Consider the following 22,569-nt stretch of genomic DNA (forward strand, 5'->3'; position numbering starts at 1 on the left):
AGTTGCTTAGTCATGTCTGATTCTTTGCGACCCCATGAACTGTAGCCTACCAGGTTCCTCCGTCCATGGGATTTTCCAGGCAAGAATACTGGAGTGGGCTGCCATTTCCTTATCCAGGAGATCTTCCTGACCCAGGGATCAAAGTTGGGACTCCTGCATTGCAGGCAGACCCTTTACCATCTGAGCCACCAGCAGATGCTAGGAAAGAATGAAAATAAAAGGAGACGTGGGCAGCACATGATGTGATGGTTGGATAGCATCACCAACTTAATGAATATGAATTTGAGCAGACCCTGGAAGTAGTGAAGGTCAGGGGAACCTAGCGTGCTGCAGTTCAAGGGGTCAAAAAGACATGATTTAGTAACCAAACTACAACAACAGATAGAAAAGGAGAAGAATAAAGGGTTTGTCTTTAAGCAATAAGATGAGTGTTGATATCATTTATTGAGACGATGAAAATGAGAAGAAACAGGATTGGAAAGGGAGTAAAAGTTCTGATGTTTTGTGTATTAAATTTGAAACTTCCTTCCAGAATCCAGGCTTCCCAGGTGGTGCTAGTGGTAAAGTACCTGCCTGCCAATGCAAGAGACACAAGAGACATGGGTATTTCTGGTATTTAAAGTCACGGCGTTGGATAAGATCATCACTGAAACTAATGTTAGTGAAGAAAAGAAGGCAGAAAGCAAATTCTAGAATATTCTAATATCTAAATTTTTGAGAAGAAAAGAGCTGGGAGAGAGAAACTGAGGAAGAGTTGAGTGTGAAATGAGAGGAAAATCTCAAATCTGTGGATAGTCCTGGGAATGAAGTGAAGAAATGCACTCAAAGATGATTTCTTAAGTTTCCAGATATAATCCTTGTTGTTGTTCAGTTGCTAAGTCATCTCTGACTCTTTGCGATCCCATGGACTATAGGCTACCAGTCTCCTCTGTCCATGGGATTCTCCAGGCAAGAATACTGGAAGGGGTTGCTACTTCCTTCTCCAGGGGATCTTCCTGACCCAGGGACTGAACCCACAGCTTCTGCATTGCAGGTATATTCTTTAACACAAAGCCACCTGGGAAGCCCAGGAGTAATCCACCAGATCAAATAGTGCTGAGGATTGTTTGGCTTAATCTTTGTTCCCTGTACTTATTTCTCTTTTCACACTTAAACACATAGATGCATAACTTTACTTTAAAAACATCAGTTCAGTTCAGTTCAGTTGCTCAGTCATGTCCGACTCTTTGGGACCCCATGAATCGCAGCACACCAGGCCTCACTGTCCATCACCAACTCCCAGAGTTCACTCACACTCACGTCCATCAAGTTGATGATGCCAACCAGCCATCTCATCCCCTGTCATCCCCTTTTCTTCCTGCCCCCATTCCCTCCCAGCATCAGAGTCTTTTCCAATGAGTCAGCTCTTCGCATGAGGTGACCAAAGTACTGGAGTTTCAGCTTTAGCATCATTCCTTCCAAAGAACACCCAGGGCTGATCTCCCTTACACTTAACAGATGAAATAAAAATTCCCATATGTATGAAACTCTTTCCTATTCATGAGAAAGGATAATAATGGAACACAACCTTCCTGTCAACCTTCCTTTACAATACATCTGCCTTTTTACACACTTGTCTTTTTTTCTTTTGAGTTTCTTTATGGATTCATGGCCCTTTATTAAAAATATATTTTATTAACTAGAATAATTATTGTGATTACTGAAGGAGAAGCTCTATACAGTCAACAAAAACAAGACCAGGAGCTAACTGTGGCTCAGATCATGAACTCCTTATTACCAAATTCAGACTTAAATGGAAGAAAGTAGGGAAACTGCTAGACCATACAGGTATGACCTAAATCAAATCCCTTATGATTATACAGTGGAAGTGAGAAATAGATTTAAGGGCCTAGATCTGATAGATAGAGTGCCTGATGAACTATGGAATGAGGTTCGTGACATTGTACAGGAGACAGGGATCAAGACCATCCCCATGGAAAAGAAATGCAAAAAAGCAAAATGGCTGTCTGGGGAGGCCTTACAAATACCTGTGAAAAGAAGAGAGGTGAAAAACAAAGGAGAAAAGGAAAGATATAAGCATCTGAATGAAGAGTTTCAAAGAATAGCAAGAAGAGTTAAGAAAGCCTTCTTCAGCAATCAATGCAAAGAAATAAAGGAAAAGAACAGAATGGGAAAGACTAGAGATCTCTTCAAGAAAATTAGAGATACCAAGGGAACATTTCATGCAAAGATGGGCTCAATAAAGGACAGAAATGGTATGGACCTAACAGAAGCAGAAGATATTAAGAAGAGGTGGCAAGAATACACAGAAGAACTGTACAAAAGGATCTTCATGACCCAGATAATCACGATGGTGTGATCACTCATCTAGAGCCAGACATCTTGGAATGTGAAGTCAAGTGGGCCTTAGAAAGCATCACTATGAACAAAGCTAGTGGAGGTGATGGAATTCCAGTTGAGCTATCTCAAATCCTGAAAGATGATGCTGTGAAAGTGCTGCACTCAATATGCCAGCAAATTTGGAAAACTCAGCAGTGGCCACAGGACTGGAAAAGGTCAGTTTTCATTCAAATCCCAAAGAAAGGCAATGCCAAAGAATGCTCAAACTACTGCACAATTGCACTCATCTTACACTCTAGTAAAGTAATGCTCAAAATTCTCCAAGCCAGGCTTCAGCAATACGTGAACCATGAACCTCCAGATGTTCAAGCTGGTTTTAGAAAAAGCAGAGGAACCAGAGATCAAATTGCCAACATCTGCTGGATTATCAAAAAAGCAAGAGAGTTCCAGAAAAACATCTATTTCTGCTTTATTGACTATGCCAAAGCCTTTGACTGTGTGGATCACAATAAGCTATGGAAAATTCTGAAAGAGATGGGAATACAGACCACCTGACCTGCCTCTTGAGAAATCTGTATGCAGGTCAGGAAGCAACAGTTAGAACTGGACATGGAACAACAGACTGGTTCCAAATAGGAAAAGGAGTACGTCAAAGCTGTATATTGTCACCCTGCTTATTTAACTTCTATGCAGAGTACATCATGAGAAACGCTGGACTGGAAGAAACACAAGCTGGAATCAAGATTGCCAGGAGAAATATCAATAACCTCAAATATGCAAATGCCACCACCCTTGTGGCAGAAAGTGAATAAAAACTAAAAAGCCTCTTGATGAAAGTGAAAGTGGAGAGTGAAAAAGTTGGCTTAAAGCTCAACATTCAGAAAACAAAGATCATGGCATCTGGTCACATCACCCTCATGGGAAATAGATGGGGAAACAGTGGAAACAGTGTCAGACTTTATTTTTGGGGGGCTACCAAATCACTGCAGATGCTGATTGCAGCCATGAAATTAAAAGACACTTACTCCTTGGAAGAAAAGTTATGACCAACCTAGATAGCATATTCAAAGGCAGAGACATTACTTTGCTGACTAAGGTCCGTCTAGTCAAGGCTATGGTTTTTCCTGTGGTCATGTATGGATGTGAGAGTTGGACTGTGAAGAAGGCTGAGCACCGAAGGATTGATGCTTGTGAACTGTGGTGTTGGAGAAGAGTCTTGAGAGTGCCTTGGACTGCAAGGAGATCCAACCAGTCCTTTCTGAAGGAGATCAGCCCTGGGATTTCTTTGGAAGGAATGATGCTAAAGCTGAAACTCCAGTACTTTGGCCACCTCATGCAAAGAGTTGCCTCATTGGAAAAGACTCTGATGCTGGGAAGGATTGGGGGCAGGAGGAGAAGGGGATGACAGAGGATGAGATGGTTGGGTGGCATCACTGACTTGATGGATGTGAGTCTGAGTGAACTCTGGGAGTTGGTGATGGACAGGGAGTCCTGGCGTGCTGCGATTCATGGGGTCGCAAAGAGTCGGACACGTCTGAGCGACTGAACTGATATGATACTAAAATTGTTAAAGCTAGCCAGTGTTATCCCATTTAATCTGGCTCCTTAGTTCTTTTAAAATTACCTCTGATACTCTTGAAAACTTTCTTGCTCTCTGACAACTGTAGCGCATTTCAGTGGCATTTCAATTCTTTCTTGCCTTTGAAAATTGAAGTTGGCAATTCCATTAGGAATTCTTTTCCATTCATGGAGAATGATAATAGAGACTAAAAGTTCTGTAAACATATGGTTGGGTTGGCAGTGGGCAAACTTGATGAGGTTGATTTATGCCATCATTAGTAATGGGAGAATATTAAAAAATTCAGTTTATAGTGTGCGTTCCCATTGATCTTTTCTTTTTTCCTTTTAGTATATTGTGCTGCTCTATGATAATTATGCTACCATATTTACTTCCTACCACAATGAAAGTCCCATTTACAAATGGACATTCTTTATTTTTTTAAGGATTTTTACAGATCAGATGACTATTTATATTTGCTTTTGACCATGTCAAGTGGCATATGGGATCTTAGTTGCCCAACCAGGGACAGAACCCATCTCCCTGCAGTGGAAGTGCAGATCCCTAACCACTGACCACCAGGGATGTCCCCTGGTCATTCTTATGTTTAGATTAGTGAAGTTATATACATCCCAGGACAAAGCAACAAACAGTGGACAGTATTCGGTCATCCCATCCAGGGCAGCATTTCTGAAGCACCTACTATATGCCATGAGGTGCACAGTCTTTGAAGTTGCAGATGTCAGGAACACACACTTTGGATTTCATTTCAACCTATGCCTTTCTTTCCCTCGCTACTGAGAAAAACACTTTGCTTAAACAAAGCAGATAAATATGAAATATAGCAGAAATTCAGACCACTCGCCCTAAGTAAAAATACCCTATTTCTGCATCTTTAGCTTCTGCTGGATTGGGTCTGCCTATCTAATGGGGTTATATACTATTCCCATCCCAACCTGTCTTCTGTCCTATAGCTTTTATTTGCTGTATGAGATTACAGATGCTTTAAGACAAAAATATTTTTGAAATATAACATTCTAACATGGATACTATCATGTAAGAATTGAATCGCCAGTCTATGTCTGACGCAGGATACAGCATGCTTGGGGCTGGTGCATGGGGATGACCCAGAGAGATGTTATGGGGAGGGAGGTGGGAGAGGGGTTCATGTTTGGGAACGCATGTAAGAATTAAAGATTTTAAAATTAAAAAAAAGAAAAAAAAAGAAAAAAGAAATATAACAAGTCCCCTTTCTTCATCTGTAGTGATTCCTCTGAAGATTTTCTTCCCCCATCTCTTGGCTCTGGATGAATGGGAAAGCTAGGAAGGATTCGTATTGCTCGATATACCAATAGTAATTATAAAGTACGGATTCTTGAGTCCCATGCCAACCTTCTAATTTAGAATTTCTAGAGATAGAATGTAGGAACCTGAATTTTTAGCAGATTTCTCCATTCATTCATAAGATTTAAGTACCATTGGTTATGACTTCTGTATTTTCAATTCCTTGTGCTCAGAGAAAAGGATGTAGTCATTTTACTGTGCTTGTGCTAATGTGGGGCTCATGCTGGGGGAAGTTAGTTACATAGACACAGAAAGTTATGCAGAAAGGACATGAGAGAGGTGTGCAAATGACACATGTTGGAGAGATATTTCTTATCCATAGTGCTGCTTACAGATGGTGGAAAAATAAAAACATGGAAGAGAGGCTCTATTCATTGCAGCACAATAATAATTTCAGAAATCACCAAGAATTATGTCAAAACAACATTGCTGAAAGCCACATTAGACAAGAAAATGAAAACATGCATGTTTAATCTTGATAGTTTGTTGTTTGTGCGGCTTTTCTATTTGAAATACCAAAATAATGAGAGAAAATGGTGATTGCTAAACTTTACATTACCTACAAGTTCTCTCATTTCAATAGTTCTCAGATAGAGTACGGTACATACAAAAGAGATAATTTGGGAATTTAGCTACTAAACTGCATTTTATCCGAGCTGCATTGTTTTATCAATTTAAATTGATAGCAAATAAATTGAATATACCACTGAGAACTTTTATGTATTTTTTCTGAATATAAAATATGTAGAAACACTTAAGGAGACAGTCATTTTTTTAAGTAAATGTACTCAACTTCAAAATGAAATCTATAAGATGGGGTCATACTTCCTTTGAGCAAATGTTAATAGTTATTATTGAAATATGCCATTAATATAGTGTTATAGTATAATAATTAGTATACCAATTATACCAATTAATAATACTTTATTATCATTCTTAATAGTCAATAATCTACTAAATGAATAACTTATTTCAGTATTTATAAGTGATTTGATTATGAGTTAATTATAAATAGTAAATTTAATAATTTATTGATAATAAATGAACAAAAGTAATAATGATTTATCATTACTAAATAATACTAACTATAAGTGATTAGTATGTATAATTTAATATATAAATAATAATATAATGCATTGGTTATATAAGCTATAATGCAAGATACAATATATATAAATAATATAATTAAATGCAAAGTAGGAAAATAGTGTGGCAATTTTAAGATGCATTTTTTGTAAATATATAAATTAAATGCTGAGTAAAAATACATACAACTTTTTCAGAGGCGTAATTGCCCGTTATTTAAGAGACATACATAAAGTAATGAATAAATAGGTAAAAACATAACAGATGGACTTGAAATAACTTCATGCCCTTTATGTATTTACATATATTTGTAGGTGACTTGGATTCTAATATTTGAAGTACCATGTTAAACTAGGCATTTGTGACCACAGAGAATTGAATGATTAGTTCTGTTATATTGCAGTTATTGGAAATTTCACTTCATTGTGAATATGGCTCAGTTGGCTTAATACCAGTTTTCCAATGGTAATTTCTTGGCATGAAGATGTTGCCAACCAACAGCACATTGAGGAATTTCTGTACACTTTCAAATTCTAATACAATCTTCAATTTAATCTGCCTATATATAATACAAATGTTATCCTTTACCAGTACATTATCAGTAGTCAACATTGTGTATGAAAATTTATGAGTTCATTATGCGAGGAAACTGCTCAAGTTCATGTATTACCTTATAAATATAATAAGTTTTATTGTTTATGTGACCTCTGTGAATTCAGTGATCCCCTAAACAGGAGGTGCTGCTGAACCTCCTTTCATTGTTACCATAGCTTCTGTGGTTGCTGGAAGAAGCCTTGGACCAAGAGGTGGTCTCCACACTGGAATGTGATCTATAGCAGTTGTTCTAAACCTTACCATCAACACAGAGATTTAATTTAACAATGAATATTTAAAAATGCCTCTCTCCATCCCAGACTCATTAAATCAGAGATAGGGAAGGGAGAGCAGTGTTATTTAAAAGTGCAACAGGTTATTCTAATGGGAAAAATAAGTTAAAAAACCACAGTCTAGTTCAGTTCAGGTGCTCAGTCGTGTCCAGCTCTTTGAGACCACATGGACTGCAGCACTCCAGGCTTCCCTGTCTATCACCAATCCAGAGTTTGCTCAAACTCATGTCCATCGAGTTGGTTATACCATCCAACCATCTCATCCTCTGTCGTCCCTTTTCCCCCCAGCTTCAATCTTTCCCAGCATCATGGTCTTTTCCAAGGAGTCAGTTCTTCACATCAGGTGGCCAAAGTAATAAAGCTTCAGCTTCAACATCAGTCCTTCCAATGAACACCCAGGACTGATCTCCTTTAGGACATAGATGTTTGATCTCCTTGCTCTCCAAGGGACTCTCAAGAGTCTTCTCCAACACCACAGTTCAAAAGCATCAATCCTTCAGCACTCAGATTTCTTTAAGGTCCAAATCTCACATCCATACATGATTATTAGAAAAACCATAACTTTGCTGCTGCTAAGTCGCTTCAGTCATGTCCGACTCTGTGCGACCCAAGAGACAGCAGCCCATCAGGCGCCCCCGTCCCTGAGATTCTCTAGGCAAGAACACTGGAGTGGGTTGCCATTTCCTTCTCCAATGCATGAAAGTGAAAAGTGAAAGTGAAATCACTCAGTCATGTCAGACTCTTAGCGACCCCATGGACTGCAGCCTACCAGGCTCCTCCATCCATGGGATTTTCCAGGCAGGAGTACTGGAGTGGGGTGCCATTGCCTTCTCCAATACCTTTGACTAGAGGGATGTTTTTCTGCTTTTTAATATGCTGTCTAGGTTGGTCATAGCTTTTCTTCCAAGGAGCAAGCCTCTTTTAAATTTCATGGCTGCAGTCACCATCTGCAGTGATTTTGGAGCCCCAAAAAACAGTCTCTCACTGTTTCCATCGTTTCCCCATCCATTTGCTGTGAAGTGATGGGACTGGATGCCATAATCTTAGTTTTTTGAGTGTTAAGTTTTAAGCCAGCTTTTTCACTCTCCTCTTTCACTTTCATCAAGAGGCTCTTCAGTTCCTCTTCACCTTCTGCCATAGGGTGGTATCATCTGAATATCTGAGGTTATTGTTATTTCCCCCAGCAACCTGGATTCCAGCTTGTGCTTCATCCAGCCCAGCATTTTGCATGATGTACTCTGCATGTAAGTTAAATAAGCAGGGTGACAATATATAGTCTTGATGTACTCCTTCCCCAATTTGGAAATTAAAGGAAATATTTTTAAAGAAGAATTCCTCAGAGAACTGCAAGATTACCTGAGGATAGGAACAAGTGGTTCTGAAATATCCACTGTGAATTTCTCTAGAGTCTAACTGTGGTGGATGGGAAATTTCTTATTCTTTTGTTTTCATAATCTTTAGGAGAAATTTAGAGCCGTCGAAGTGGAAAGCAGTGCTAGGCCTGTATATGGCATCAAATCTGACTTCTCCTCAGATAGAAACTAGGTTGATTGACCAAATTGTCATCAACCCACACTACAATAAACGGAGAAAGGACAGTGACATCGCCATGATGCATCTTGAATTGAAAGTGAATTACACAGGTAAGAGAAATCAGCTTTAGTCATCTTATCTGACCAAATTAATTCAAAATCATATTTGAAATATTATCAGTACCAGTGTATTAATAGTCCATAAAAGTTGGATAATTTGTTATAGACATCATTATAATTTAAATGGAATTGGGGAATGGAGAGAAACATTAAATTACCTTCATCAAGGCGCTTAAATCCAGCTTTCTGGAAAATTGACCAGTAAAATAAAACTCTCAGAGCCCTGTATAACAGTCAACTCCAAGGAGCAACCCAGAGAAAATAGGTCATGCTTTACTGCACGCCACCTCTCTTTCTCATGGAAAAGAAAGGTAGGTTCACCTGCTACAAATTCTGGAATAGGACAAAGCGAAACGAGCATGTGTTCAAAGAGCAAAGGAAGTGAGAATGGCTATCCGTGTGTGTGCGTGTGTGTGTGTCTGTGCTCAGTCATGTCCGACTCTTTGTGACCCCATAAACTGTAGCCCACCAGGCTCCTGTGTCCATGGAATTTTCCAGGCAAGAGAACTGGATTATGTCGCCATGTCCTCTTCCAGGGGATTTTTCTGACTCAGGGGTCAAACCCATATCTCTTCTGTCTCTTGCACTGGCAGGTAGACTCTTTACCACCCTGCCGCATTCATAAAGAGAGTCAGTGATATTAATGAAATGGCAGATGGAGGGCTTCCTCCAAATATGTAAATAAGGTATAAGAAATCACCTGAGAGAGTAAACCTTATCCTGAAGGGCTCTGCTGAGCTCCAACCTTTACTCTGAAGACTTTCCAGTCCCCAGTCAGGAGAAAGTGTTGGAATTCCTGTGCTTCTAAGGAATTTGGTCTCCGTGTGTAGGAGTATGTGTTAGTTGCTCAGTGTGTATAACTCTCTGTGACTCCATGGACTTTAGCCTGCAGGCTCCTCTGTCCATAGGATTCTGCAGGCAAGAATACTGGAGTGGGTTGCCATTTCCTTCTCCAGGGGATCTTCCCCACTGGTCTCCTGTATTACAGTGGATTCTTTACCATCTGAGCCACCAGGGAAGCCCCCACATGTAGGAGAGCACTTCTCAAAGGCACATGTTTGCTGCAGTTGGTTGTATTAGCCTATCCTTTTATTTACTTTTGCGTCTGAACTGTGTTTTACATGTCTTGGATGCTGAATAAATGTTAGGAGGCTTGAAAATTGTTGGAGAAGGGCTTCAAAAGTCAGAAACCTATGCTAATGCCTCCAAAGTACCCTGTAAAACAATCACCTAAGACCCTTTTTAATGTGGGGATAATTGGGGGAAAGAAAAATCCCCCATAGAACATTTGCCTAAATTTCTCTTAATTATCCCTGAAAAAACAGCCTTACCAGGATTTTCACAGAACTGGCACCACATTCTGTTAAGTACCATGATGATCTGAAAATCAAATGTATATGACTAATTCCAGAACTAAGATGTGTACATTGCAGCAGAGTAGTTGAGACAATGTGGGGGGGGGGGTCCTAAGAGGCCGCTAGTGGTACCTAATCCACTTTCAAAGAAGTGCTGCTCTGCAATGCTTCTTTCCCTTACGACTGAAGTCTACACCATGCCCAGGCAGCATAAAATGAAAACACCAGTGGTTTTTTTTTTTTTTGGATGAAATGTTGAAAAGGATTGATTTTTTAAACTTTTGGAAATGCATATGTATTTGTTCTTATTTTGTTTTCTTTCATATTTCTAGATTATATACAGCCTATTTGTTTACCAGGAGAAAATCAAGTTTTTTCCCCAGGAAGAATTTGTTCTATTGCTGGCTGGGGGACACTTGCATATCAAGGTAAATTGTCAGACTCAAAAGAAAATATAAAAAGCTTGCTACTGCTCTACCCTGTGACTATTTTAAAAAGACTCATATTATAACACTTTTCTGCAATGTGTCTTAAAAGCGCTGTCAGGCTTATATTCATATGTTCTGTATTTGTATAGTTAAAAATTTTATTTCCAAACTGCACGTGCCATATTATAAAATAATAATTATTATAAGAGGGAAGTCCAAGCATCCCCCAAGCTCAATATCTAATATTAATATTAATATCATAAACTATCTGATGAAAGGATATAGTCACGGAAGTGAATACAGCCAAAAGTTACAAAAATGTATTTTTGTAAAGCATATGGATGAAGTCTCATCAGAAGCCAAATTATTTTCTTTTTAATTAATTTTTTATTGAAGGATAATTGCTTTACAGAATTTTGTTGTTTTCTGTCAAATCTCAACATGACTCAGCCATAGGTATACATATATCCCCTCCCTTTTAAAGCTCCCTCCCATCTCCCTCCCTATCCCACCTCTCTAGGTTGATACAGAGCCCCTGTTTGAGTTTCCTGAGCCAACTGTAAATTCCTGTTGACTATTTTACATATGGTGATGTAAGTCTCCACCTTGCTCTCTCCATACATCTCACCCTCTCTCTCCTCTCTCCTCATCCGTAAGTGTGTTCTCTGTGTCTGTTTCTCCATTGCTGCCCTGTAAATAAGTTCTTCAGTACCATTCTTCTAGATTCCATATATATGTGCTAGAATATGATATTTATCTTTCTCTTTCTGACTCGCTTCACTCTATATAATAGTCTCTAGGTTTATCCACCTCATCAGAACTGACTCAAATGTGTCCCTTTTTATGGCTGAGTAATACTCCATTGTGTATATGTACCACAGCTTCTTTATCCATTCATCTGTCGATGGACATCTGGGTTGCTTCCATGTTCTAGCTATTGTGAATAGTGCTGCAGTGAACAATGGGATACATGTGTCTTTTTCAGTTTTGGTTACCTCAGGATATATGCCTAGGAGGGGGATTGCTGGGTCATATGGTGGTTTTATTCCTAGTCTTTTAAGGAATCTCCATACTGTCTTCCATAGTGGCTGTATCAATTTACATTCCCACCAACAGTGCAAGAGTGTTCCCTTTTCTCCACGCCCTCTCCAGCATTTATTGTTTGTAGACTTTTTGATGAGGGCCATTCTGACCAGTGTTGAGGTGATATCTCATTGTAGTTTTGATTTGCATTTCTCAGATAATGAGCGATGTTGAGCATCTTTTCACATGTTTGTTAGCCATCTATATGTCTTCTTTGGAAAAGTGTCTGTTTAGGTCTTTTTTCCACTTTTTGACTGGGTTGTTTGTTTTTCTGGCATTGAGCTGTATGAGCTGCTTGTATATTTTGGAAATTAATCCTTTGTCAGTTGTTTCATTTGCTATTATTTTCTCCCATTCTGAGGGTTGTCTTTTCACTTTGCTTATAGTTCCCTTTGCTGTGCAAAAACTTTTAAGTTTAATCAGGTCCCACTTGTTTACTTTTGTTTTAATTTCTATTACTCAAGGTGGTAGGTCATAGAGGATCTTGCTTTGATTTATGTCATCAAGTGTTCTACCTATGTTTTCCTCTAAGAGTTTTATAGTTTCTGGTCTTACATTTAGGTCTTTAATCCATTTTGAGTTTATCTTTGTCTATGGTGTTAAAAAGTGTTCTAATTTCATTCTTTAACATGCAGCTGTCCAGTTTTACCAGCACCATTTATTGAAGATGCTATCTTTGCCTTATTGTATATTCTTGCCTCCTTTGTCAAAAATAAGATACCCATGGTGCATGGGTGTATTTCTGGGCTTTCTATCTTGAGAAGACAAGTTATTAACTACTACTTTTCCCAAAGCAATGAAAGTATTTGTATTAATCATAGAAATTACATAATTTATATTACATAAATTATCATATAAGTGTTTGCATAAGAAATCATATAAATTAATCATATAAATGTAAAGATGAGTAAAAAATTCTTTTCAACATGCTGATTCCACCTATTGACAAGAAGACTCAGATATGGCATGAATGATACACTGAATACTATAAATTAATAAACCATTGGCTCACTAGCATTTTTTGATAGCATGCTTTCCAAACAAAGAAAACATGCCTATATTAAAAATAATCAAGCATTTAAAAATAAAAAGCATTCTAGTACTTCATACCCCATAAATGTAACTGCAAGTTTCATTGGTTTCAAAATTCCTCATGAGAGTTAACTCCATGTAGGAAAATTTGACCACTCGTTCATAGCTAAGCAAAAAGTTAAAGAACTATTGTCAGGTGGAAAAACCTGGTCTCTAGAATCACAACAGATAATTGCCATCTTAAGCAAAAATCCTAATTACATTTAAGATGAAAACACAAAATCTTGTGGAGAAGAGCATGTCCCCAAAGCAAAAGATGCAAGCTAAAATATCCTTACTTCTTGTAGGAGAGAGTGTAAAATGTGAGTCAAATCATTGCCTGATGGTTCCAACAAAGGTTCTCTACTGCAATTACGTTATGTAGCTGAAATGCTTTGCTTCTGCTGCCCGGAAAGTATATTGAAGTCAAAGACTGTTTATTATTCTATTTCCTCCATTTGAAAAATGTCATGACTTATTAACTTTGAAATCTGAAGAGTAAAAATGATTCTTAGATATTTTTTCTATCAGACTTCAAGCTAAAAGACATTTATGACTACAATGTACTCTTTAAAAACAAATTATCTACTAACAAAATTTAAGACTTTATTGCATAAGAAATTATTTTTTTAAGAGTTGAGTAAACTTGTTCAGATTCGCTTATTGTTACTAAAGATATGCATTTAATTGACTTAAGAAAAGACTCTGGGAGTGGTATGGAGCCAAGAAAAAAAATCTGCCTCTGAGATCAATTTCTCTTAGAAATAAACAAATCATATTTAAATACTTCCTGGGTGCTGGCAATTTTAACGAATTTTATGAACTTTGTCTTAGGGTTTCCATCTATTTCTAAAATCCCACTTTTTCCCCTTTGAGTATAATATACTAATTAATTTTCTAAGAAGATTATGAACATATTGTTTACAAAAAAAAGAAATAAGTATTAGTTGATTAAATCAAGGCAACTAGTACTATTAAAATATTAAAATAACTTCACCAACATTTTTGTGTAATTTTTTCTGTGTGAACATGTGAACATGTGTATTTTCAATTGTCTTCTCATGTTGTCAACTCATGTTGACAAGTATTAACTGTAAGATCACTGCTCAAAGTTTTTTAACTTTTTAAAAAGTTTTATCATATAGCCAACCAATTTTTTTTATTTCTTGACAAGCAGCAAAATTGTCTTTGATTTTTATCGTAAAACTAAGTCCACCAGGCCATACTCAATCTTCATAAAATAAATGACAGTGAGATGCTGAAAGTTCTCCTCCATCGTAACCTCTATAATTCACTTTTTAAAGTCCATTGTCAAACTTTAAAAGTCATCCAGCCTCTGAAGTCACTGGCACCAGTTGGAATCAGTTCCCAAATACATGTTCACTGTCATACTGATGCCTTGAAATTGACCATGTTTGGGGTGCTTATAACAGGCACATTGACAGATGATACATACTGCGGCTTTGTCTTCATTTCTTGAAAACCAGTTATTGAACATTTACAAACATACCACTGGGTTATTTATACATTGCTTTGCACCTAAATCACACACACACACACACACACACACACACACACACGTGTGTTTCTCATCTTTTAGTGTGACAATGAAACGTAACTGGAAATGAGGTCACACCAACACCGGCTGTCACATTTTCAACTTTCTGCCTCTCTTGAGAAACCAAATAGAATTGCTAATGATTGGAAAGTGCTTATCATGTACCTTTTCTAGGGCACTAGACACCTGCTTTTTTCACATCCCTCTTAGGATTGGTGCTTCGGTAAACAAGGACTCATGCTTTCAGTGGATGAGTCATTTTGTAAAAAGCATGGAAGTATGGAAGTATGATCTGCTACTCAATGCCTCCTTTCTCTCTGCTTGCACGTGGATGACAAGCTGATTGCCCTGAGACCAGGGCACAGTTCCTCTGAGCTTTGTCTCCTGCTAAGTTCGCACCTGTTTGCTCACAAAGGAGCTGAATACCATCATAAGGGAGCACCTATTCAGGTGGCAGATGAAAAGCACTTCTGGATTTCTGAGCCTTTGCTAATTTTCATGAATGAAGCTTTTTGTGTTGGTGGGCTTTTTCCCCCCATGAACCATGTGGTCACCGCTTGAAATTACTGAAAATACCCAAAGACTGTTTAGTCCAATCGACCATCCTGCTAACCCTTGCGAACTAAAGAAAGTGCTTCACTGTCACTCATTTGGCAAAATCCACAGATGGGCTTTATTATGTGCTTTAAAGTACAAGGTTTAGCATTTAGTTTCATTATATATGCACACAGTACTCAGTAATGAGATGGAACTGTTGAAATAAATAAGACTGATGGTGGCTCATTCACTGATGCATGTTGATCACTTCTGACTGGCTGGCTGCATTATCCATCTCTAACAGGTTCTACTGCAGACGTACTGCAAGAAGCTGACGTTCCCCTTCTATCAAATGAGAAATGTCAGCAACAGATGCCAGAATATAACATTACGGAAAATATGGTGTGTGCAGGCTACGAAGCAGGAGGGGTAGATTCTTGTCAGGTAAATATGTAAAATTGCTCACCCTCAGTTTCCAAAAAGCATTTCTACATGATGAGTTCATCATTTAAGATGACCAGGGAGTACAGAACTCACCAGGATCTTAAGTATTTCTTTTTTTAACACAGCTGTGACTTTTCACTTTTATTTGTGGCTTATCTGAATAGTCCTCCAGGGTAGACCTGAGCGTTAGAAACAAAGCTAATTTTACCAACAAGAGTTACAAATCAGATTTTTTAGAGGCTAGGCATAAAATAAGAATGTGTTCAACTGCCAAGTGAAATAGAGTGGGCCTATAGGGGTGGGTGGGCTGGAGAGGTACACCTTAGCTAGAAGCATTTACTTTCAGATTTCTAATTCTTTAAAAAAAGAAAAAACCCTAATACAAACAAAACAGATCTGTAGGCCAATTTGGCCTATACTTCTCCCTTTCTCAACCCTTATTCAGAGTCTGGTCACCCAAAATAATTTCTGGATGAAAACCAACCTGAAGAGCGTGCAAGGTATTTGAAGTATCACTAGCTTTTGACTTGTGTGACTTTCAGAAGAAACTCTTACCCACAAAATAACCCTCATGGAAAATAAAATCATCTTACCACCTAGAAATAATGTAGCCATCTATCAGTTCTAGGAAATCTACATACACTCAACAAATAAAAAGTAAATTCTGCTAGATTTTAGAATTTAATTAATTTTAGGTACAGCGTAACCTCAGGTAACCATGAGGGCATGGATTCTACACTCAAACTATTTGACCCTTGCTTTAAAACTTACCAGTGAGAGTGGGCAAGTCACATAGGTATGATTAAAGTGAGTTTTAAAAGCAGTAACACATGTAAGGCACTAAGTAAGCACTCAAAAAGAGTAAACATTTTTATTGTAAGACTGTAAATAAATTTTGTGGCATGCTTTCTATATTTGAAAATTAATAAAATATTTATGCATCAACATCTACTGGATTAGATTAAATCTGATAACAAGATTGTGAGGTTTGTCATGTCTGACTCTGTGACCCCATGGACTGTAGCCCGCCAGGCTCCTCTGTCCATGGAATTCTCCAGGCAAGTATACTGGAGTGGGTAGACATTCCCTTCTCCAGGGGGTCTTCCCAACCCAGGGATCAAACCCAGTTCTTCTGCATTGCAAGAGGATTCTTTACCATCTGAGCCACCAGGGAACCCCATGTTTTCTATATTTGAAAATTAATAAAATATTAATGTATTAACATCTACTGGTTTAGATTAAACATGATAGCAAGATTGAGCCAGTGAATAATTCACAAATGAAAATGTAGCAATTTATCCAGTGCGGAAATGGCTTGACTTTGTTAAGGTGTAAATAACTTGTTGTATACATGAACACGTATTAATACATATGTCATAATAATCTGACTTGATACAAGACTTTCTTAGACACTTAAGCTGGTAGATCTGTATGTGTCCTCTAGTTGAGTCCATGTATCATGTCATCTTAAATGTTCAGCTTAGTTTTACATTTATTCTGCTTTGATGAACACTTGCACAGTCAAGACGAATAGGATTGCATTCTTCTTTAAAATTTATCTCTGATATCTACTACCTTTTAAAATGAAAAGTGTGCTAAAGGTAAGATATATTGCCACTTAGAGGGAGATTTATATAATTATTGTTTAGAAGGGAAATCAGCAATACACCTTCAATTAGAGTTAATGGGGGTTGTGTAGTGGCCCCCCTCACACGTGAGGTAGAAAGTATTACTGCTGGTGCTATCGATGCTCGGGCTATATTAAGCCAGTAACTCATGCCAGATCTCTGAAATCTGTTTGGCTCTGGTTTCTAGAGAGTCAAGTGTGTTATTCATTAGCAAGTAAGAAAGCTCCCACACAAGACAATTCTTTGTAACATAATATTGTCCTGATTCAGGAATTGATAGTCTGGAGATTACATGATTTTCTTTTTTTAAGAAACTACTTAATAGATGTTGTTAAAAATGGGATCACATTCTAGTTAAAGCCACTCGATCTATACTAAGAGAATTACTTGATTTTCTTTGTTCAACTTTAATATTGTGTTAAACAGAAGGGTTGATTAAACAGATACATTATTTTAAATTATGCCTATGTTATTATTGGTACATTACTTAAGTTCTTCGAAACATTATATTTTTCCCCTCTAGTGGTGAAGAATTTGTCTTAGTCATTCACACATTCTTCAATATCTTCCAGTTTCCCAAAGGCTTGTGGTTGCTAAACAGTTGTTTGGATTTTACAGCACTGTGATTAGCTGTCAAAAGTCCCCGTGAAACTAAGTGAATGACATACAAAGAGCAAACCTGTTCTGCCAACTATTTTGATCCTTATTCTATAAACTGGTTTTCAAAGCATGGCCTCCAATCCAGATTAGCATCACCCAAATACTTGTTATAGGTGCAGATTCTTAGCTCTGCCAGAGAGCCACTAAGTCAGAACCTCTAGAGGTGGAGGTTCAGAAATGCATATGTGAGCAAGCCCCGCCCCCAAGTGATTCTGATGCAACCCAAGGTTTAAGAACCACTACCCCAAACAAAAATGGTCTCCAACCCTCCAATCCTCATACTCAGATTATTAGTCATAGAAGTTAGTGATTTTTGTTTTCTTCACAAATATAGCATCTCAGTGGAAACACACTTTAGATTAATACTTTGTGTTCCGAAAGTGAAATTGAAAGTCACTCAGTTGTGTCCGACTCTTAGTGACCCCATGGACTATACAGTCCATGGAATTCTCCAGGCCAGAGTACTGGAGTGGGTAGCCTTTCCTTTCTCCAGGGGATCTACTCAACTCGGGGATCAAACCCAGGTCTCCCTCATTACAGGTGGATTCTTTACCAGTTGAGCCCTTATGTTCTGAACTTTCACTCATATTTTTGAAGTAGTTACACACCTCAGAGATAGTGGAAGAAGATTATACCTTCATTGAATAAATCAGAAAATAAAGGCAAAGAGAAGTTACACAGTGGGACTGACACGGTGCATTTTGATGATGGGAAGAAATAGCCCCAGACGTAGGTCTCTCAACCAGACGGACCACCCAGTTGTTTGGCCTCAAGCCTGCTGGTGGATTCTTCAAATAATTTCAAATGAGCCAGTCTCTGCTGGGTAGTTTAAAATCCTTGTTCATGTAATCAGCATCTGGATTCTGCCATCTATTAAAAAATTATTTTGAAAATATGAAGAAAACCAAATGAGTCCTTTCAAAAGCACCCAAAGAGTTGGAGTTTATTTTTACTAATTTCTAAGTCACATATCACTTAGAGTCAGTATTTATTCTTATCTTGAATTGACACTGTTCCATAAATATTTCTGAACCTATTTTATGGGCTGAGGGTTGAGGATGTAGAAGTATTAATCAAATCACAAGCTCTGCCTTTAAACAGCTTGGGTGCATTTGTTACATCTAGGAAAGAAATTAACCAGTGGTTGCCCATATGACTTATGCCCCTCTGCACCCAGGAGAGAAAGGGTGATTTTCTAAATACATTTTTTCCCCTTAAATGTAGGCTTCAAAGGTAATCAAGAATCAGGCAAAAAAAAATCTCTCAGGATAATTTTTTAAATAAGTTTGTGTGAAATATTCTATCGTACCAGTGATTTCAACCACAGTATACAGGGCTTTATGTTCCTTCATAAATATAAAAAAGGAAAGGTTAATTAAAATGTTTCACAATTAATGTGGGAAAATATTTGTCAATTCTCTATCATTAAATAATGGTATTATACATTTGCATTATATTCCTTTCCATTACACAGGAACAGTCATGTGTAAGTAAACTATGTAAATAACTAAGAATTGCTATAATTAATATTTATTAAAATTACAGACATTCCATCAATTGAAATCTCAGATGAAAACATGTGTACCTGTCACTAGAAATTATATTATAAATGTGCCCATTTCCATTGAAGTATTATTTTTTCAAATCTGATTATGCTTGTCTAATACCCAAACCTAATGCTACTCAATAGAATTAAAATCAATTTTATGTGTGAGTTCTTAGTCATCCTAAAGCACATAATGTGGAATGACTGTCTTCCCACAAAGTCCCTCATAATACTTAGGATAAATTAATATCTCCTTTAATAAAAAGATTAGCTTTTAACATATATTTTGATTGGGACGCTCTCAGAGTTGTGCCTTAGAAGGTATCTTCGTTGTTTAGTCCCTAAGTCATGTCCAATTGTTTGAGACCCCATGTAATGTACCCCACCAGGCTCCTCTGTCCATGGGATTTCCCAGGAAAGTTTCTTGGTACCCATTAAAATGCCATAATTAAAGGGAATGCTTGCTATAAAAGTGAATCATAAAAAATTACACACAAATTTTGTTTTAGTTGTCATAGTTTCTGTGTCCTTACTGACAAGCTAAATGTTTTCATTCTTGATCTAGTGTGATGATGAGACTATTCATAGATGACTTGCAATGAAACCATATTTTTGATCTTCAGTTTTGGATTTATTTGCTAAACAATTATATACATATTTATATCAACTGACCACACATCGATGATTTTCTTTGGCAATTTACTGTTTAGGGGGATTCAGGCGGACCACTCATGTGCCAAGAAAACAACAGATGGCTCCTGGCTGGCGTGACGTCATTTGGATACCAGTGTGCACTGCCTAATCGCCCAGGGGTGTACGCCCGGGTCCCAAGGTTCACAGAGTGGATACAAAGTTTTCTACATTAAAGTGTTTCGAAAAGCAAAGATGAAAATCAGGCAGTTTTCCCATTGCACTTTAAGAAGCATGGAAATTGAGAGTTAAAAAAAAATTATTTATAAAAGTCTTGATTCTTACCTAAGCCACTAAAATGCTACAGGAAAAAAAAAAGCAAAAAATAATCTTTATAATACAAAGTAACTGTAAAATAATAAATTTTGATTTTATTGTAAACAGTTATTCTTTCACAGACATCATTATTTCCTTTGTTCTTAATCATTATTTTTATTGTATTCTCTTATTTAAAGAAATGTTATTTTAAAGCATGTAATATAATGTTTAAGCAAAATTAGGAAGAGACATGAAATAAGCTTTTACACAAAGTATGGTATTGTTTGAAGTAGATTGCTGTAAGTTATCTAATTCTAGGATGCTGCTGCTGCTGTTGCTGTTGCTGCTGCAAAGTTGCTTCAGTCATGTCCGACTCTGTGTGACCCCATAGACAGCAGCCCACAAGGCTCCCCTGTCCCTGGGATTCTCCAGGCAAGAACAACGGAGTGGGTTGCCATTTCCTTCTCCAGTGCATGAAAGTGAAAAGTGAAAGTGAAGTCACTCAGTCATGTCCAACTCCCAGCCACCCCATGGACTGCAGCCTACCAGGTTCCTCCGTCCATGGGATTTGCCAGGCAAGACTACTAGGATAGGTCAGTATTATCAGCATCTCAATCATCTTGCTATTTTTCTATCCAAGTGCATTTTCAATCCATCTTGAGCACACCCCTAATATTTTCCCCATAATAAAATATATTTATTGTAAGCTCATGTCACAAGCCTGGACTAAACTGATTGTACAATCTTTTCAAATAAGCTAGTTCAACAGCAAACTAGCACAAGTCTACACATTGCCCTTGCATCAGAATAAAAGCTAAACTAATTAACATTGTCATTCTCTCATCAGATCATTTTTACTTGGATTATTATACCACAGTCCATTTATTTCAAGCTGGCATTTTTTGGCTTTCCAAAAAGTTATCAGTCATATCAAAGAGATACAAGTATTACAAACGTGGGTTTTCTCTGACAGATGTGTTTATAGTGGGTATTTCTAACATGTCCAAAGCTTATTTAGACACAGCTGAATTGCCCATTACAAGGCCAAAAATGTAGAATAAATGCATTTGTTCCACAGCTTTAATCTCTTGGATCACTTCCAAAGTACAAACCAATTTAGCTTACCCCACAACATCTACTAATTTATTCAGAAAGAAAAAATTTATGCGAATTAATACAAACACACACACACACACACACACACACACACACACACATTCTTACATGGGTCTGTATGGTCCAAAGTAACAGAAAAGTTTCAAGCAGTTGAAAGAAGAGATACATCAGTTCATATGGAAGAAAGGAGACTTGGGCTAGACCTGAGTGAATAATCGTTACCGATGGACTAAAAAGGCATCAGCACACGTAGGTGACTCCCATGTAGGTGAGAGCGGCTCTGAAAGTTCAGAGAGAAGGGACAGTAGACAATCATGAACTGTCCTAGTAAAAGGTGTTCTTTCTGGGCAATGGTCAGAGAAAGGGAAAACAATGTCATGACAAGAAGGTATGGCCAGATGATTGAGGACTACATATTCATGGAATTTATTATTAGAACAAAAATTGGGAGTCCTTGAACACACTATTCTTATTAAGACCTTTCCAATGACCTGTTCTTAATAGAAAGGATGAAGTGATTAGGAAGGATAGAGCATCGAGGGTAGAGTGTGTTATTTGATTTTATTCCCCAAATATCATTCCACAAATGTTTCACCTGCATTTCAAAACATTTATTAGAAGTATGTTCTGAAAATTACAACAGATCTATCATGCACTCCTTTTTATTTTTCAAAGGTCAGCTTTAGAAACCCTTAGGACAGTCACTCTTTACCATCTTCTATTACAAGAGAAGTTCCTTATCCCATCCCTAGGAACTTATGGGTTTAGTAATTGATACCAGAAGAGTAATCCAGGTCTGGAAAAGGATAAAAAGCAAAACCAAGTCCCTTCCCCATTACTTTGCCTCTCCCTCCCTGCAGCTGTTGTAGCTGTGGGTGGCACAGACGTTGGGGAAAGCCCAGTCTCCCTCCATCCAGTCTGGACTGAAGGAAATAATTTATGGTGGGGGCTTGGAGAAAAGAGGTGGGTCTCAGCAGCTAGTCTCCTATTCTGCCCAGAAAGATGGGTCTCCAAGAAAGGAAAGAGGAGTGTTAAATGTGGGCAGCTGTAAGCTTAGAAGGCAGCTGCCCATTTTCTCAGTCTCTAAGCAGCTGAAAACAGACCACTACCCACTAATTTCTATTTTGTCTCTTAATTTTACCAAACAACTGGAGTTGTGAATTCCCACAATGAAAGCACATTCATTATCTAATTGAAAAGATGAGGTTTAGAACACCCTGCAGCTGTAACTTCCATTCTTACCACACTTAAACAGTCATTTGTTTCCATGCATTATTGCAAACACATCTGTACTTTGTTCATGTAAGGGATTTAGACAGCACCAACGA

General features: G+C 37.7%; 1 protein-coding gene across 1 annotated transcript in view; it reads left to right on the top strand.

Moving 5' to 3' along the window:
• Positions 1 to 20,250, top strand: part of TMPRSS15 (transmembrane serine protease 15) — a 156,076-nt gene extending 135,826 nt beyond the window's left edge. Inside the window, exons 23-26 of the mRNA XM_042230017.2 lie at positions 8,677 to 8,858; positions 10,555 to 10,650; positions 15,204 to 15,343; positions 19,888 to 20,250. Of these exons, the coding sequence (XP_042085951.1) occupies positions 8,677 to 8,858; positions 10,555 to 10,650; positions 15,204 to 15,343; positions 19,888 to 20,043 (574 nt within the window). The 3' untranslated portion in view covers positions 20,044 to 20,250. The remainder of the gene's footprint in view (positions 1 to 8,676; positions 8,859 to 10,554; positions 10,651 to 15,203; positions 15,344 to 19,887) is intronic.
• Positions 20,251 to 22,569: the final 2,319 nt, after the last annotated feature.

Source organism: Ovis aries, chromosome 1, assembly GCF_016772045.2.
Source record: "Ovis aries strain OAR_USU_Benz2616 breed Rambouillet chromosome 1, ARS-UI_Ramb_v3.0, whole genome shotgun sequence".
NCBI lineage: Eukaryota > Metazoa > Chordata > Mammalia > Artiodactyla > Bovidae > Ovis > Ovis aries.